Raw genomic sequence first — 17,601 nt, 5'->3', positions numbered from 1 at the left:
AGTATGTTACCATTAATCAAAGACTCATTAGCTGATAAATTAGTTTTTAGCAAGGTCTTTGATATTGAAACTTTGCAGTAGATTTCATCTTCAGTGTTTGGTTGACAATCTGCTGTAACGGATGCCTGTTCTTTATAGAACCTGCGCATTTTTCATTCCATTAGAATCAATGAAATGAAAATCAGGTGGATTCTATGAAGCCAAGCAAACTGTTTCACCCAGGGGTGAAGACTAAAATCTATCCATTTATTTTTAAAGTTGAATTCTATCATTGAGAGTTACTGTAATCTTCATTTCTTTATTGGCACTTGTCTTCACCTGGATATGCAGCTATATAAAATGTGCAAAATAAAATTTTCTGGTTCATTCAATTTACTGTGCATATAAATGCATGATTTATATCTAGCAAATGCATTTAACCAAGTTATTTATTCCATTATGTTTTATGTTTGTTTAGTTTACAGAATGTACATACAGTTAGAAATATTACTAACATACTACAATTTTAAAGAATTTGTAAAACTAATGTCTTTTTAATTCACACAGCCCACTTCTGTTTGTGGGCCAGACTGGCACTGGGAAGTCACTCTACGTTCAAGATAAACTAATGAACAATTTGGATAAAGAGCGCTACGTACCTTTCTTCATCAACTTTTCTGCACGAACTGGTGCTAATCAGATTCAGGTACTTCATCACTTTTTAAAGTCCCTGGGCAAGTTGGGGAAAAAAGAGGACTGACAGCAATTTTGCTCCTTCTCATTTTCAAATGACCCCTGCCTGCATGTATTGTTGCAATCTTGGTAGATACCAGTAACTTTGAAAAAGAAATTTGAACTTCATTATTAACTGAAAGAAATATGCCACAAGATTTCACTTTTTAAACAAAAACATTTACTGTACAAGGGTTAAACAAAACAAACACTACTAATTTAATACTGGGCCATAACTTCCGAGCTTCGGGGCAGTGTATCCGCGGGGATACCCCAAAGATGCATTGAGGAAACCCCCTCTGGAAGTTCCCAGGTAAAGATTGTATGTCAATTGCCTGGGAAGTGCAAATTTCCAATGGGCAATTGCCCTGCACTGGGAACCATCTGAAAATCTGATTTTAAATCGCAAACTTTAGATGGTTCTGACTGTGTTACATCAATATGTTGCCAGAAAAAGTTAGAATTAAAACCACAACTTCTAGCTTCTGGGTACAGACTAACATTGAACCCTCAGGAGAAGTTTCCCCCACTGCCCCACCCATTGGACTCCCCACCCCCATGGACTCTTCCCCCAAACCCAGGGGATCCCTGCCACAGGAACTCCCCAATCCCCATGGGAATTTCCTCTCCCCCAAGGCCTGATTGCTGACTACACCCCCCCCCCCCCCCCCCCCTCCACACCACCTAATCTCGGCCAGGCCGAATGCCCTTCCCCACTCTGCCCCAGTCAGGCCCGACTCCTCTCCCCAGCTATGGCTAGTGCCATAAAAAAATGGGCGTGGCTTACTTACCTGCGACTGAGCTGCCCTCGACTATAGGCCCCAGGAGCGAGCTGCACCACATAGATCTTGCCTGGCCTGAGTCGGAAGGTTGGGCGAGATAGGATCGCCTGGATTTCAAGTTAAGTAATTTTGAGCAGAACGGCAATCTGACTCATTTGCCACCCCGCTAGAAGTTAAAGCCCACTATATTTTATAAATACTAATATTTTACACCCTAACATACTTTTATTTCCACCCAAGAGTTACCCTATACTTTACAGGATCGTGAGGGTTTATTCAGTTCTCCTGGGACCAAAACTAGGTATGCTACAGTTCGCCTGAAATCACATTTGTTTCTCCTTCATGTTTCAGCTATTCTCCAAGGTGCAAGATTTCTTGGGATTTATCAATTAGCATTTGGCTAGACAACCCTCCAACTCTCCTTTAAAACCTCACAATTGTGGATTCCTCAGCTCAAGCTTGGGGCCTCACTGCGTTCTTGATTTGTGTTTCCACAACAGAAAACACCGTTGGTTTCTGATAGTCCTCTGCTCCAGGTCCACAGCTCTTGGCAGACTCTTTCTCTGCCTTCTGACCCCAGTGGCTTACAAACACCAACTCAACCTTTCTGTGAGAAATCACAGATAAATCCAAAACAAACCTCCCTGCATAATCTTTTCCATAGCAACTCTTGAGTTGCTGACATATCTGTGAGATATTCCAGACTGAAATTCAAACCATTTGCCTTTACCTTCAAAAGATCCCTTTGATTCTAGGACCCACATGAATATTTAAACCTCTCAGTGAGATAACTGTAGATATCCCATCTCCCAACAAGAGCTTAGAGACGAGTCACCCACTGTTCAGGGTTTTCCCACTTCCAACTCTGTCCTTATTAAATAAACACAGGCCACCCTTTGATTTCACTTATGTGAAGTTTGTTTACCAACGTCTCAACAGGGATTTCAATTTATCTTGCATTTAAGAATTTCAATCCCCAAACTAAAAGTTATACTTCTGAAATGTATGAATTAAAAATCAGATATGCGCAACAGTATGTGGTGAGAAAGAAATGGCCTTGGTTGTGTGTCTTCCACAGTTGAACAGTCCACCAATAACTGTCTGGTTATTACTGTCTGGGCTTAACCTACTGCCAAAGTTTAAGCAGGGTTTGAGAGGTGCAAAAGGAGAATAATACTTGAAAAACATAAATTACAAAATGCCCTTCACATTGAACCGTAAAAATGTTTTTCTATGTACTTCAATATCTTCAAGTAATTAGGATAGTTAACCATAGTTTCAGAATAAACTCAAAATATTTCGGTTTCTTATGTTTTAAATTTCCTCACCATAAGTTTTATAATCAGCTGATGCAGCGTATTCAAGCTTGCTGTGCATTGCAGTATTGCGTTGTAGATTCTGGCTCATGATTCACACACAGCAAATTCAATCCTGTGCCTTCAGTGAGGCTTTAAGTGCAGGTCAGAGGATTTCCTATATGAAAATCAGAGATTTAATCATTCTAATGCTTCTGTGCATTTTATAATAACCAGCCTGAGACATTGGGCAGGATTTTCATGGCCCCCGGGTGGCAGGCAGGGGGTGGGGAGGTGGGTATGGGTGGGGAATGTGGGATAAATTGCAGGGACCTCTGTTGGATGGCTCCCCAACGCATTTCTGCCAGCAGGGAGTTTCCCCAGTGGTGGAGCTGACTGCCTGTCTCCATTCAGGCAGCTAATTTAAATAATTAAAGGACTTTTAAGGGCAATTTTCCTGGGCCACTGGTGTTTTGCCAAGAATGGGGAAACCCCTTGCTGTGTGGGCAGCCTGCCAGCTTCATGGAGGTAGCCTTCTTCCAGCAACTAGGATGAGGGATCATTGGAGCTGGAGGTGCAGGGTTCCAAAGGAAAGGCTGACCCTAATGGGACATCAGGAGGGGCCTGCCTGCTTGGCCCCTGTGAGGTGCTCCTGAGCTCTCTGAGCTGCCTATCTCTCCCAATAGTGCTGCTGGCTTCAGTACTGTCGGCCATTTGATTGGGCCGGTGGCATCAGGGACTCGCAGATGGCTGGCCTGGAGGCAGTTTCCTAATTGGCTACTTATTGGGACAAATCATATTGGAAAAATAACCACGTGGCACAGTTATTAATGCGCAAATTTGCCAGCAAGTTGCGAATCTTCAGAATTTACGGTGTGATTTATCTTACTTCGCTACTTCCTTTGCACAAACAACATCTTGCCCTTAGCCTCTCCATTATTTTTTAATTACTCACTGAATTTGCACGTTAATTGGCCATTAAACTTTCTGTAGAAAATTGATGATTAAGAGCGTAAGTACCTTTTAAATAATTGATAATTAATGCTAATCCAACTGTCTGGTGCTGAAAGGGGCCCACTACATTCAGTCTTATTCCTGCATGTTGTTAATTCTTAGAGATTTGAAATAGTTCACATTTTTCATTTTTATAGTTTGTCTTATTTTTTTCTTTCTGTCCCTTTTCTCTCTCTCTCTTAACCTGTGCTCTATCTCCCTCTCTTTACCTGTGCTCTATCTCCCTCTCTTTGGCCTGAATTTTCACCGAGTCAGGATGACACAGGAGCCCTTTAAAAATGGCGGACGGGACCTGATTCAGGGATTCCTGCCCCATTCCCAGGCTGCCTGTTTTTCGGGAGTGCCTTTAAAGGGTGTATACTGGTTCCATCAAAAGCCCACATCTGGCACTCCTGACCTGGCATGTCTTACTCCACCCCCCCTCCTTTTAAAGGAGTTGGGCTAGGTTTTTAAAGAGTTGTGGTTCACAGCCCCTCAGAAGAGTCATAAACCTAGTTTGCATTAGGAGACATTTTCAAAGGTAAGTTCTAAAGGCCTTCCTATGCTCCCTTTGCCAAGCTCTGCCCTTCCACTTACCCACTGTGACCTCTCATGCACCCCATGCCAAGCTATGGCACTTCCATGCCCATTGACCTACTATATGCTGTCTAGAACTAATGAACCCACAATATAATGTCTAGAACTAATGAACCCTGCAGTGACAGTAGGATGTGTTTTTAAAAAATCATTCATTCATAACTTTCACTACAAGCTAATAAAAGTGTCAATCATTTAGACTCTTTAAAGTATCAATAACAAAAATCCACAAACCCTTGAAACCATTTATCATTGTGTAAACAAACATTGTGAAATTGACAGCAGAGATCAGGGACACTGAGCTGTCAATCAAGCAATGTTTTCTCCTGGGCAGAGGAGTTTCAATAAGAGTAATAGTTGTCTGGACTCTCAGCCAAGCCTCATTATGCATGCTTGGCTGAGAACCCAGACATCCATTAACTTCCGTCCTTGTCAATCCTCTATTTCCTTCTCAGTCCTTACATCTCATTGGTTAAGGAGATAAACAAGTCCCCCTGGACTTGACGGCCTGAATCCTAGGATCTTAAAAGAAGTGGTTGCTGAGATAATGAATACATTGCTTGTAATCTTCAAAAATTCCCTAGTTTCAGGAAAGGTCCCAGTAGTTTGGAAAACTACAAATATAATGCCCCTATTCAAGAAAGATGGGAGACTGAAAACAGGAAATTATAGGTCAGTTAGCTTAACATCTGTCATTGGGAAAATGCTGTAATCCATTATTAAGGAAGGAGTAGCAGGACGTGTAGAAAATCATGATGCAACCAAGAGTCGACATGGTTTTGTCAAATGGAAATCAGGTTTGACAAATTGAAGATGTAACAAGCAAGGTGGAGAAAGGGGAACCTTTTTAGATGTAGAGTATTTGGACTTCTAAAGGCATTCAATAAGATGCCACCTAAAAGGTTACTACACAAGATAAGAACTCATGGTGTTGGGGGTAATATATTAACATAAATAGAGGATTGGCTAACCAACAAGAAAACAAAGATGGTATAAATGGATCATTTTCAAGTTGATGAACTATACCTAGCGGGGTGCCATGGATCAGTGCTCAGACCTCAACTGTTTACAATCTATATTAATAATTTGGAGGAAGGGACTAACTATATTGCAGCCAAATTTGCTGATGATATTACGATAAATGGGAAAACAAACTGTGACACAACGGGCTGGATTTTCGAATCCAATGGGATGGGACCATCGCTGGCTGGTGTGCCAGTTTGCTAACATGGTTCCACCCCTGACCCATTTTTTTGAAAAGGCCAGATCGAGGTTGGAGCACAAATAGGAGGCAGCGAATAAATATAATTAAGCATGTTAAGGCCCCTCTCCCACTTTGATCAGAATTTTCCAGTCAGCAGACTGCAGTAGCTGCAATACGACTGGAGCACCAGTGCTCTGGAGAGCTTTTTAAACACCTCTCCTCCCCCACTGACCTTCAGCTTCTATATGATAATGGCCACAGCTGCAGCCGCAAGTCCCCTACCACGTATAGACTGGAATCTATGGCCTCTTTCTATTTTTATGTAATAAACAAGATAGAGGCACCTTTTTCTCTCTCTCTTTCTCTCTGTCTTATGTACATCTGCAGCTCCCACCTTCAACAGTGAAATTGTTGTGTGTCATATTTAAGGCTGAGACAGATTCTTGAACTATAGTGAGGGGGTGGGTTGGGTTGGGGTTGGTGGTGTGAGGGGGTTGCAGTCAGTAGTTATGGGGAACTCGCCGGAAAGTGGAGTTGAAGCCAAAATCAACTCAGCCACAACCTTATTGAATAGCGGAGCAGCATTGGGGGTCTGTCCATCTTCCTCAATTGGACAGTGAGTGCATCCTCTGGCCATTAATTGGCCTGGTACTGAAAAATTGCCTTGGTTTTGGAGGTGGAGGGGCTCTCCCTCCAACATGGGGTCAGTACACAGAAGTTCCCCCGATGTCGTGTTCTAACGACCTCCGAGGGAAACTGCAGCCCACAGAGTCTAAAAAGGTATATAGATATTGCAATACCAGCCAGCGGTGGAAAATTATGGGCCCACTAAATACTGGTTCCGTTCCCATTGGACTTTGAAAATCCAGCCCCTTGTGTCACAATTTGTTTTCCCATTAATCTTAATATCATCAGCAAATTTGGCTGCAATATACTTAGTCCCTTCCTCCAAGTCATTAAGTGAGTGAGCAAAAATTTGGTGGAAGCAGTATAATGTGAGGAAATGTAGGGTTATCTATTTTGGTGGGATAAACAGAAAAGCAAAATATTATTTAAATGGAGAGAGACTGCAGAATACTGTGGTACCTAGGGACCTGGATATCCTTTAATTTGAACCAAAATGTTGGCATGCAGATATGGCAAGTAATTAGGAAAACGTTTGGAATTTTGGCTTTTATTGCAAGGTGGGGTTGGAATATAAAAGTAGGGAAGTCTTGCTACAACTCTAGGTGTGGTCTTACCAATGCCCTGTAAAGTACTGCATCCAGTTTTGGTCTGCTTATTTAAGGAAGGCTATATTTGCATTAGAGATAGTTCAAACAAGGTTCACTAGGTTGATTCCTGGGATGAAGGGATTGTCATATGAGGAACATTTAGTAGGTTGGGCCTATATTGATTGGAGTTTAGAAGAATTAGAGATGATCTTCTAGAAATATATAAGATTCTGAGGGGGTTTGACAGGGTAGATGCTGAGAGGACATTTCCTCTTGTAGGGGAATCCAAAACAAGGGGGCACGGTTTCAGAGTAAGGGTTCTCCCATTTAAGATGGATATGGAGAAGAGTTTCTTCTCCGAGAGTCATAAATCTTTGGAATTTTCTACCCCAGAGAGCTGTGAAGGCTGAGTTATTGAATGTATTTGAGGCTGAGATAGACAGATTCTTGAACTGTATTGGAGGGGCTGGTGGTAATGGGAACTCGCAGGAAAATGGAGTTGAAACCAAAATCAAATCAGGCATGATCTTATTGAATGGTTGAACAGCCACTGAATGGCCTATTCATGTTCCTATTTCTTATGTTCTCATGAATATAGAATTAATTTTGTTTTTATTCTGTCTAATAGAACATTATCATGTCCAGGTTGGATAAAAGGCGGAAGGGAGTATATGGCCCTCCGATGGGAAAGAAGTGTGTGATCTTTGTAGATGATATGAACATGCCAGCATTGGAAATATATGGTGCTCAGCCTCCAATTGAACTACTCAGGCAATACTTTGACCATGGAAACTGGTAACTATGCAGTTTGAAGCTATTGTCAAACATTTAAGCCTTTCTAACCTGTGCACTAATATTTAGATAATTTGTTTGGAATGAATAGTGCAGTCACTAAGACCACAATTCATGAAGAAAATCAAATAGTTCATTGTATCTGTGTCAGCTAACAGTGCAGATAATACAAATTAGCAGAAATACTCAGCATTGCCATGATTGCTCCACTGACAGATGTTCAAACAAAAGTACACCTTTTACATTTCTTAACTACATTTTAACCCAAACCTGACAGAATTTTAGATGGAACCCTTTGTTTCTTTTCTGACAAAGTCAAATGATTTGTGTCTGTTTACTTGCCCATGAAATAAAATCATGATTACTCAGAATAATACTACACTACCCTGAGGCTGGAATTTTCTAGTCCCTCCCGCTGATGGGAGTCCCGCCGCAGTCAATGGACTTTTGAATAGCTCACCACATTTTCCGGCCCCAACCTCGCTGCGGGGGCCGGAAACTTCCACTCAGTCTTGTAAGCAATATATTTTCCTCTACAAAATACCCTGAGCATTGACTGTGACAAAACTGTCACATTTTTCTTCTGTTTTTATGGTAGCTGTCCTAAAAAACTCAGGCCAGGATTTTCCAGCCCCACCACGGCGGGCCCCCTCAGAGCAGATGTGACAAGCCATTCAAATCTCCATTGACTTTGGCGGGACCCAAAGATCCCGTTGGCGGATGTGGCCAGAAAATCCCACCCTCAATCTTTTCACAAAGGAATTTTAAAAGTCAATACCGCTGCACTTGATCTACCCCAGGTTGTCGTAGTCTCCTTGATAATGAGGGTGAAAGTTTCTAAAACACATATTTTAAATATAGTGTTTTAAATATATAGAGATTGCAGGATTAGCTGAATTCATAAATGACTGACAGTTTCTTCTTGAATCTGAAATGTCAGCTGCTGAAAATCTAAGATGTTCACAGTAACTCTGTTCCAATGTTTAAAAGGGAATGTTTGGGATATTTTGGAACATTCTCTTAAAGTTAATTAATGGGTGAAAAGGGCCATGCGTAGAGTTTGAAAATCTCAAAAGGTACAGTTTGCTAATTCTGGATGTCAAGAGAAATATACAGAGTGAAATTAATTTTTATCGGGTAGGCTCATTATGCATCAGCTGCCTGTTGGTCATCAAACTAAAATAAAAAGAATGAATTTGAAGTTCCATTTCTGATCAGTTATACTGTAATATCCTTGCACCATCTATTGTATCACTGTGCTGACTGCTATGTGTTAACATGATGTGATACCCACATATGAGGACATTAAGAAACTTCATATTCATATATGATTGGTGTGTTTCACTCCCTAGATGGAGAAGATTTACTTCTGTGTTAAATATGCATCACAATTTGAATGCTTTAACTAATGTGATTTTATGTTTAAATTGCTGTGTAAAACAAATTGCTGCAAATTTGAAAATCACCCCTCAAGAATGTTTCACTCAGGACATGACAATAGTGATACACGCTTTAAACAAATAAATTTGGTGAGGTACCAATATTTTCCAGCAAAGCTTTCTTTGTCCTCTTTTTTTGTTTATTCCTAAAATAAAAATTATAATAAGGACTTGAATGTAGATCAGAATCTTTGAGGTTTAAAAGGGTGATTGAGGTTCTATGTCATATGTTTTTGTCAACTCTTCACACAAAATAGACTAACACTTTTCACCATCCCCTCACCAAAATATATTATAAGGTTATTTGAAGTGGATGGGCAGGAGTTTTGTTTTGGGGTCAGGACCCCAAAATTGGGATCATTTCCAGGTCCCGACCTGGCACAGAGTGGGCCAATGTGATTTTTGTTGGATTTGCCAATTAATAGTCAGAGGCCACACTCATGGTCCAATTAAGGACAGTGGGATGAGCTCCTGCTACTGGAGGGTCAGCAGGAGGCCCTCCAGTACTTAGACCTGTTGATGCAGGTAAGAGAGAGAGAGAGAGAACCTCAAGATGGAAGTGCCTTTTCAACACTTTAAGAATCTTTGAGAATAGAAATGGCCAGAGCTGCCAGACTGCCTTTGTGAAGGGGGACAGATTGACCTATGGCTATTTGTAAGTCGGCTGCCGAGGGTGGGAGGTTCCGGCGTGGTGCTTAAATAGTGAAACGGAGCGTGTTCCTCCCGGTCTGCCGTTGGGAGGCCACTTCTTTTCACTGGTTACGGTTTGACCTCTCCAAGGCCTGCCTGACAACTGGAAAATTTCTTTAGGCATGGAAAAGAAGCTTCAATAGGCCCTTTAATGGCCTTAATTGGCAACCCACCACTTGCAGGCAGGCAGGCAGCATTTTGCCTGGAACCCAACCTCCTTAAATGATCTGGAGGTGGGTTAGTGCCAGCAAACCCCCAGGAAATTCCAGGCCTATTTCCCTCCATTCCCACCAGCAGAGGGCTTCCAAAATTCTACCTTGTGCATCTGAAGGCCATTTCCTAAATTTCTCAATTTTTATTTGTTTTTTATATTCCAGGTATGACCTGAAGGACACGAGTAAGATCACCCTGGTTGATATACAACTGGTTTCAGCCATGGGCCCACCAGGTGGTGGTCGAAATCCTGTTACTCCTAGATTCCTACGCCACTTCAATATTTGTACCATCAATACATTTAGCGATGAAACTATGGTCCGTATTTTCTCAAACATTGTAGCTTTCTTCCTCCGCAGCAATGAATTTCCTACAGATTTCTTTACAATTGGAAATCAGATTGTTAATGCTACATTGGAGGTAAGCATTTTTACAATAAACTTGCACATCCAGAAACTTAAAAATTCCCCTTACCTCTCCATTTCTCCCTCCTTTACCCCGTCTCCTCCTTCACCCCATCTCCCCCTTCCTTCACTTCAACTCCCCCATCTCCCCCTACCTCCTTCAACCCCCCCATCTCCCCCCTCCTTCACAGACTTTCTTTGCTGCAGCAATCGGACTTCAGAAAGTTCATTAGGTTACACCCATCAACAAAAAAATGTGAGGATTTAGAAGGGCCTCGCAGCTGTCGGAAAACAGTCCGAGCTGTTGGTGCAATCCACAGTTTGGGAAGCCCTGGGCTTAACCAATATGCCTATCACATTTTATTTGCATTTCTGGCACAGGCATCCTACCACAAAATCAATGGGCTGAATTTTTATGTTGGTAAGAAGGGAGTGGGGCCCACTTGCTGACATGGGATGACGTCGGGGGTGGGGGGGGGATCCCCCCAATGCCATCCTGCCCCATTTAAATCTTCAGGAAGGCTGGGGCACAGCAAGATCAGTTGTCCGCCTGCTGACCTGTCAATGGCCAATTGAGGCCATTGACAGGATAATTAAAACAATTAAAGGACCTACCAGCGGGATGAGGTTTCATGTCAGTTTTAAAAAGTTTATTAAAGTTTTTATGCAATTTATTAACATGTCCCATCTCGTGTGACATTGTCACATGAGGGGGACATGTTAATGATTTTTTTATCTTTCTATTTTTAAAGTTTGAAAACATTTCAACGATCTCCCTGAGGCAGCACTTAGCCTCAGGGAGATATGCATTCTTTCGCACACCCTCGCATTTGGGGAATTCCCCCCCACTCCTGCACGGGAAGCGCATAGCACTTCCCGCCGGACGTCCACTGGGCGGGCCTTAATTGGCCCGCCCACTTAAAATTGCGGTGGGTCCCGCTTCTCCGGTGGGGATCGGCTCCCCGCCCGCCGGAGATTGGGTCGGGTCCGCCCGCCCGACAGGCAAAAATTCAGCCCAGTACGTTGAAAGATCTTTTGGCACCTGAAACTGGGAAAAAAGCTAATCCAATTTCTACCCTACAATATTTTGTAAACCGTTTTAAAATGCTCAAGCTTGTAGGATTGATTAAACGGGCTTTCCTGGTTTTCAAATTTAAATCCCCCCACCAGTATATAGAAACAGTGGATGCCAAGAACCGGTGTTCTTCCTGTCCAGCGTTATTGTGACATAAATGATGGAAAATATATCTGATAATATTTTGTAATTTGAGTATTATTGTAGCATGCCACCCTTTTATGAGCAGCTGTCTTTTATGTTGCTCATCGCTTCCATTGGGGAATCTGAGGGGCAATCGAGCTTATCCCTGAACCATTTCCAACTATTGTGTTCAGGGTTGGTTGAAATTTTAAAATGTAGGGATGGCGACAGAGCAGAGACATACATTTGAACCTGTTACTTTTTAAAAATTATTTGGTGCACCATAAATGGATTTAGACAGCTTTTATTGTGTTTCATCAGAATATTCTTTTAATAAATAAATAGAAAATCCAACCTATTCTCTTCATTATTGGATGATATATGTGTCAATAGAATACATAAGAACATAAGAAATAGGAGCAGGAGAAGACCATACAGCCCATCGAGCCTCCACCACCTCCAATATTCAATATAATCATGACTGATCTTGGGCTTCAACTCCACTTTCCTGCCTGCTCCCCATATCTCTTGATTTCTTGAAACCAAAAATATATCAATCTCACCCTTAAATACATTCAATGATGGCACATCCACAACCTTCTGGGGTAGAAAATTCCAAAGGTTCATAACCATTTGAGTGAAGAAATTTCTCCTCATCTCAGCCCTAAATAATCAACCCCCTATCCTGAAACTGTGCCTCTGTGTGCTCTAGATTCCCCAACCAGGGAAAATGACATCTCCGTATCAACCCTGACAAGCTCCTTCGTAATCTTGAATCAAAACTGAGATCACTCCTCATTCTTTTACATTCCAGAGAGTATACACCCAATTTACTCAGCCTCTCGTCATAGGCAAACCTTCTCATCCTAGGAACCAATCAAGGGAAACTGTACATACAAACAAGGAGCAGGAGTAGGCATTCAGCCCCCCTAGCCTGCTCTGCCATTTAATAAGATCATGGCTGATCTAATAGTAACCTGAAATTTTCATCCCACCTACCCCCGATGACCTATCACCCCCTTGCTTACCAAGAATCTATCCCCTTCTGCCTTAAAAATATTCAAAGATTCTGCTTCCAGCACCTTTTCAGAAAGAGAGTTCCAAAGACTCACGACCCTCTGAGTGAAAAAAATTCACCTCATCTCTGTTTTAAATGAGCGACCCTTTATTTTTAAACAGTGACCCCCTAGTTATAGATTCTTCCACAAGAGGAAACATCCTCCCCACATCCACTCTGTGAAGACCCCTCAGGATCTTATATGTTTCAATCAAGTCGCCCCTCACTCTTCTAAACTCCAGTGGATACAAGCCTAGTCTGTCCAACCTTTCCTCATAAAACAACCCACCCATTCCAGGTATTAGTCTGGTGAACCTTCTCTGAACTGCTTCCAATGCATTTACATCCTTCCTTAAATAAGGTGACCAATACTGTACACAGCACTCCAAATGTGGTCTCACTAGTGCCCTGTACAATTGAAGCATAACCTCCCCACTTTTGTATTCAATTCCCCTCGCAATAAATGATAACATTCTATTAGCTTTCCTAATTACTTGCTGTACCTGCATACTAGCCTTTTGTGATTCATGCACTAGGACATCCAGATCCTTCTGACCCTAGAGCTCTGTAATCTCTCACCATTTAGATAATATGCTTCTCTTTTATTCTTCCTGCCAAAATGGACAATTTCACATTTGCCCACATTATATTCCATTTGCCAGATCTTTGCCCACTCACTTAACTTATCTATATCTTTTTGTAGCCTCCATATGTCCTCTTCACAACTTCTTTTCCTACCTATCTTTGTGTCTTCAGCAAATTTGGCAATCATCCCATTCAAGTCGTTTATATAAATTGTAAACGGTTGAGGTCCCAGCACTGATCCCTGTGGCACACCATTTGTTACATCTTGCCAACCTATAAAAGACCCATTTATGCCTACTCTCTGCTCCCTGTTAGTCAGCCAATCTTCTATCCATGTCAATATGTTATCCCCTATACCATGAGCATTTATTTTCCACCATAACCTTTGATGTGGCACGTTATCAAATGCCTTCTGGAAATCTAAGTACAGTACATTCCCCTTTATCCACAGCACATGCTACAAAGAACTCCAATAAGTTGGTGAAACACAATTTCCCTTTCACAAAACCATGCTGACTCTGCCTGATGACCTTGAACTTATCCAAGTGCCCTGCTATAACTTCTTTAATAATAGCTTTTAACGTTTTCCCTACCACAGATGTTAAGCTAACTGGCCTATAGTTTCCCGCTTTCTGTCTCCCTCCCTTTTTGAATAATGGAGTTACATTTGCTATCTTCCAATCTAATGGGACCTTCCCCGAATCTAGGGAGTTTTGGAAAATGTAAACCAATGCATTAACTATCTCACCAGACACTACTTTTGCTGTACTGTCTCCAAAGCAAGTATATCCTTCCTTAAATATAGAGAACAAAATTGTGCACAGTATTCCAGGTGTGGTCTCACCAAAACCCTGTACAATTGTAGCGAGACTTCTTTATTCTTCAACTCCAATCCCCTTGCCATGCCATTTTTTCTAATGGATTGCTATAACTGCATATTAACTTTTTGTGTTTCTTGTATGAGTATCAGCTGCTAAACCTCCTGTTGCATTAACATATAAGATCCTGCATTTGAACAAATTGAACTTCTGCACCCATCTGGTAAATAATGAATTAATGATATCTATTTGAGCACAAAAATGAAGGTAAGGACTATATAGTCTTCCAATGTTTCAAATTTGTTCTCCATTCACTCTTTTCCAGGTGTATAAAAAAGCTATTGAAAATCTACTTCCTACACCTACAAAATCCCACTACACCTTTAACTTGCGAGATTTTTCGCGGGTTATCCAAGGCTGTTTGCTTATTAAGAAAGAGTCAACTGAGAATAAGCGTGTGTTAGTTCGTCTGTTTGTGCATGAGGTCTTCCGTGTATTTTATGATCGCCTGGTGGATGATCTAGACCGTACTTGGTTATTTAATCTGATGAAGAACATTGTGAAAGATCATTTCAGAGAGAGCTTTGATTCCATATTTGAGCATTTGAAACATGGCACCGGACATGTGAGTCTGATTTTTTTTTTTCGATTTCTGTTTATTAAGTTTTAACAACAATCATAGTGAGTAACAGTACAAAAAAAGCTTGCAGTACAGCAATAATTTAATACACTTGCATTTGAAAGATAAAGGAAAAGAGAAGTAGGTGGAAGAAAAAGGAAATAGAACACCCTCCCCAGCACCCCCAAAAATAAATAATAAGAAAATCAACACCAATCATAGGTCAGATATAGTTTCACCTTATATAATACATACAATCTAATTGGGGTCAGTAATATGAAAGTAGAGAGCTGTAGTTCCTCAAAAAATCTAAGAAAGGTTGCTAAGCTCCATATTATCTGTCAGTGGACTTTCTTATAGTGTAATTTATTTTCTCAAGTTTAAGATTCCTCATTTTTTTTATTCATTCATGGGATATGGGCTCCGCTGGCTGGGCCAGCATTTATTGCCCATCCCTAGTTGCCCTTGAGAAGGTGGTGGTGAGCTGCCTTCTTGAACCACTGCAGTCCATGTGGTGTGGGCACACCCACTGTGCTATTAGGAAGGGAGTTCCAGGATTTTGACCCAGCGACAGCGAATGAACGGTGATATATTTCCAAGTCAGGATGATGAGTGACTTGGAGGGGAACTCCAAGGTGGTGGTGTTCCCATCTATCTGCTGCCCTTGTCCTTCTTGATGGTAGTGGCCGTGGGTTTGGAAGGTGCTGTCTAAAGAGTCTTGGTGAATTTCTGCACCTTGTAGATGTTACATACTGCTGCTACTGTGCGTTGGTGGAGGAGGGAATGAATGTTTGTGGATGTGGTGCCAATCAAGCAGGCTGCTTGGTCCTGGAAGGTGTCAAGCTTCTTGAATGTTGTGGAAGCTGCACTCATCCAGGCTAGTTAGGAGTATTCCATCACACTCCTGACCTGTGCCTTGTAGATGGTGGACAGGCTTTGGGGAGTCAGGAGGTGAGTTACTCGTCACAGGATTCCTAGCTTCTGATCTGCTCTTGTAGCCGCAGTATTTATATGGCTAGTCCAGTTCAGTTTCTGGTCAATGGTAACCCCCAGGATGTTGATAGTGGGGGATTCAGTGATGGTAATGCCATTGAACGTCAAAGGGCAATGGTTAAATTCTCTCTTGTTGGAGATGGTCATTGCCTGACACTTGTATGGAGCAAAAGTTACTTGCCACTTATCAGCCCAAGCCTGGATATTGTCCAGGTCTTGCTGCATTTGGACATGGACTGCATAAGATTATGTATCCAATTAGTAAAAGAAGGTGGGGCAGACTGTTTCCAATTTAATAGAATAATGTGTCTAGCCAATAACCATTGAAAAGGCGAGTGCATCAGTCTGAATTTTTGTAACAGGGATGCCATTTGGTTCCACTCCAAAGAGTGCTGTATTAGGAGAAGATTCAATGTTGCTACTAAAAATATGTGAGAGTGATTAAAAATCTTTGTCCAAAACAAAACCAATTTAGGACATGACCAGTACAAATGAATTAGAGAGGCTGGGTCTGTATGACATTTGTCACAAGTTGGATCAAAATTTGAATAAATCTGAGATAGTTTCACTTTGGATAGATGGATACAATGTATGATTTTAAATTGTAGCAACCCATGTTTTGCAGATACAGATGAGGAATGTAAACGAGAGAGAACAGGCTTCAGTTATCTTCTGATAAGTCGGAGTCAAACTCTTGCTCCCAAAAAGTTTTTCAGGTAGAAAACGAAGGGCAGTGTCATGAAAAAATCAGAGAATACAATTTGGAAATGAACCCCCTAACAAAAGGATTTAGTTCTAATATAATATCTATCGATGATTTAGGGGGCAATAAAGGAAACTGAGCGATTTTTTCTGCACACAAAATCTCTGATTTGTAAATAGCGAAGGAAGTGTGTTCAGGGCATATCATATTTCTGAGAGACAGAGACAAAAGAAGCAAAACTATTATCAATGTATGAGTTAGCAAGAGTATTGACACCTCTCACGTGCCAGCCTTGAAAGCAGCATCTCTTAATGAAGGTGGAAGTAAATGACTTACATCAATAGGGCTACATAAAGAGAGAGACTGTAGCCCATAGTGTGTTCTGAAATGGGTCCAAATCTTAAGTGACTGTCTAACGATAGGATTTGCAGAAAAGTGACTGGCTGAGAAAGGAATGGAGAAACACAGCAGAGCAGGTAGAGATGTGGATTAACAGGATGCTGCCACGCTAAACTAGCCGAGTCTGAATGAAGCCAAAAAGAAATATTACAGATATTAGCAGACCAATAATAAAACTGAAAATTTGGCGGTGCCAAACCATCTAAATACTTGGGTCTTTGTAGAAAAACTTTATGAATTCTGGGTGTTTTCTTATTCCAAATAAAGATGAAATTAATTTGTCTATTGCAACAAAAAAATGCATGGGGATAAACAATGGAAAGCATTGAAATAAGTATAGAAATTTTGGCAAAATATTCACCTTTACAGAATTTATACGACCAACTAAAGAAAGGGGTAATCTAGACCAACGTGCCAAGTCCTGCTTCAGACATTCCAACAAAAGGTCAAAGTTGATCTTAAAAAGGTCTCCAAGAGTAATTAAAATTCCTAAATATTTAAAACTGTTTACTGAGACCTTAAAAGGCAGGGAAGGGAAAGAAGGTAACTCTTTGCAATAAGAGTTAATAGGAAAAATTTCACTTTTTTTTTTGCAAATTAATTTTAAAACCTGAAATATGACCAAATTGCTCAAGAATAGAAAAAATATGTGGGAGAGATGAGGCTGGGTCAGAGATGTAAAGAAGCAGGTCATCAGCATTTTGGGAGAGTTCTTCTCAACTCTACTCCTTATAACACCTTATATATATATCCACAGGTCCGTCATGAAATTGCCAGCAGCTCAATAGCAATAGCGAAAAGTAGGGGGGAAAGGGGACCACCCTGTCGAGTACCTTGATGGAGGTCAAAAAGTTTAGAGTGGATATTATTTCTGAAGTAACCGGTGAGGAATATA

At 41.2% G+C, this 17,601-nt stretch overlaps 1 protein-coding gene across 1 annotated transcript in view; it reads left to right on the top strand.

Annotated features, from left to right (window-relative positions):
* The window catches only part of dnah12 (dynein, axonemal, heavy chain 12), a 349,430-nt gene that overhangs the window by 188,372 nt on the left and 143,457 nt on the right, over positions 1-17,601 (top strand). Inside the window, exons 37-40 of the mRNA XM_078543543.1 lie at positions 547-685; positions 7,425-7,591; positions 10,095-10,350; positions 14,318-14,617. Of these exons, the coding sequence (XP_078399669.1) occupies positions 547-685; positions 7,425-7,591; positions 10,095-10,350; positions 14,318-14,617 (862 nt within the window). The remainder of the gene's footprint in view (positions 1-546; positions 686-7,424; positions 7,592-10,094; positions 10,351-14,317; positions 14,618-17,601) is intronic.

Source organism: Cetorhinus maximus, chromosome 6, assembly GCF_964194155.1.
Source record: "Cetorhinus maximus chromosome 6, sCetMax3.hap1.1, whole genome shotgun sequence".
NCBI lineage: Eukaryota > Metazoa > Chordata > Chondrichthyes > Lamniformes > Cetorhinidae > Cetorhinus > Cetorhinus maximus.
The sequence above is the reverse complement of the archived record's forward strand: the minus strand, read 5'-3'. Positions and strand labels throughout refer to the sequence as shown.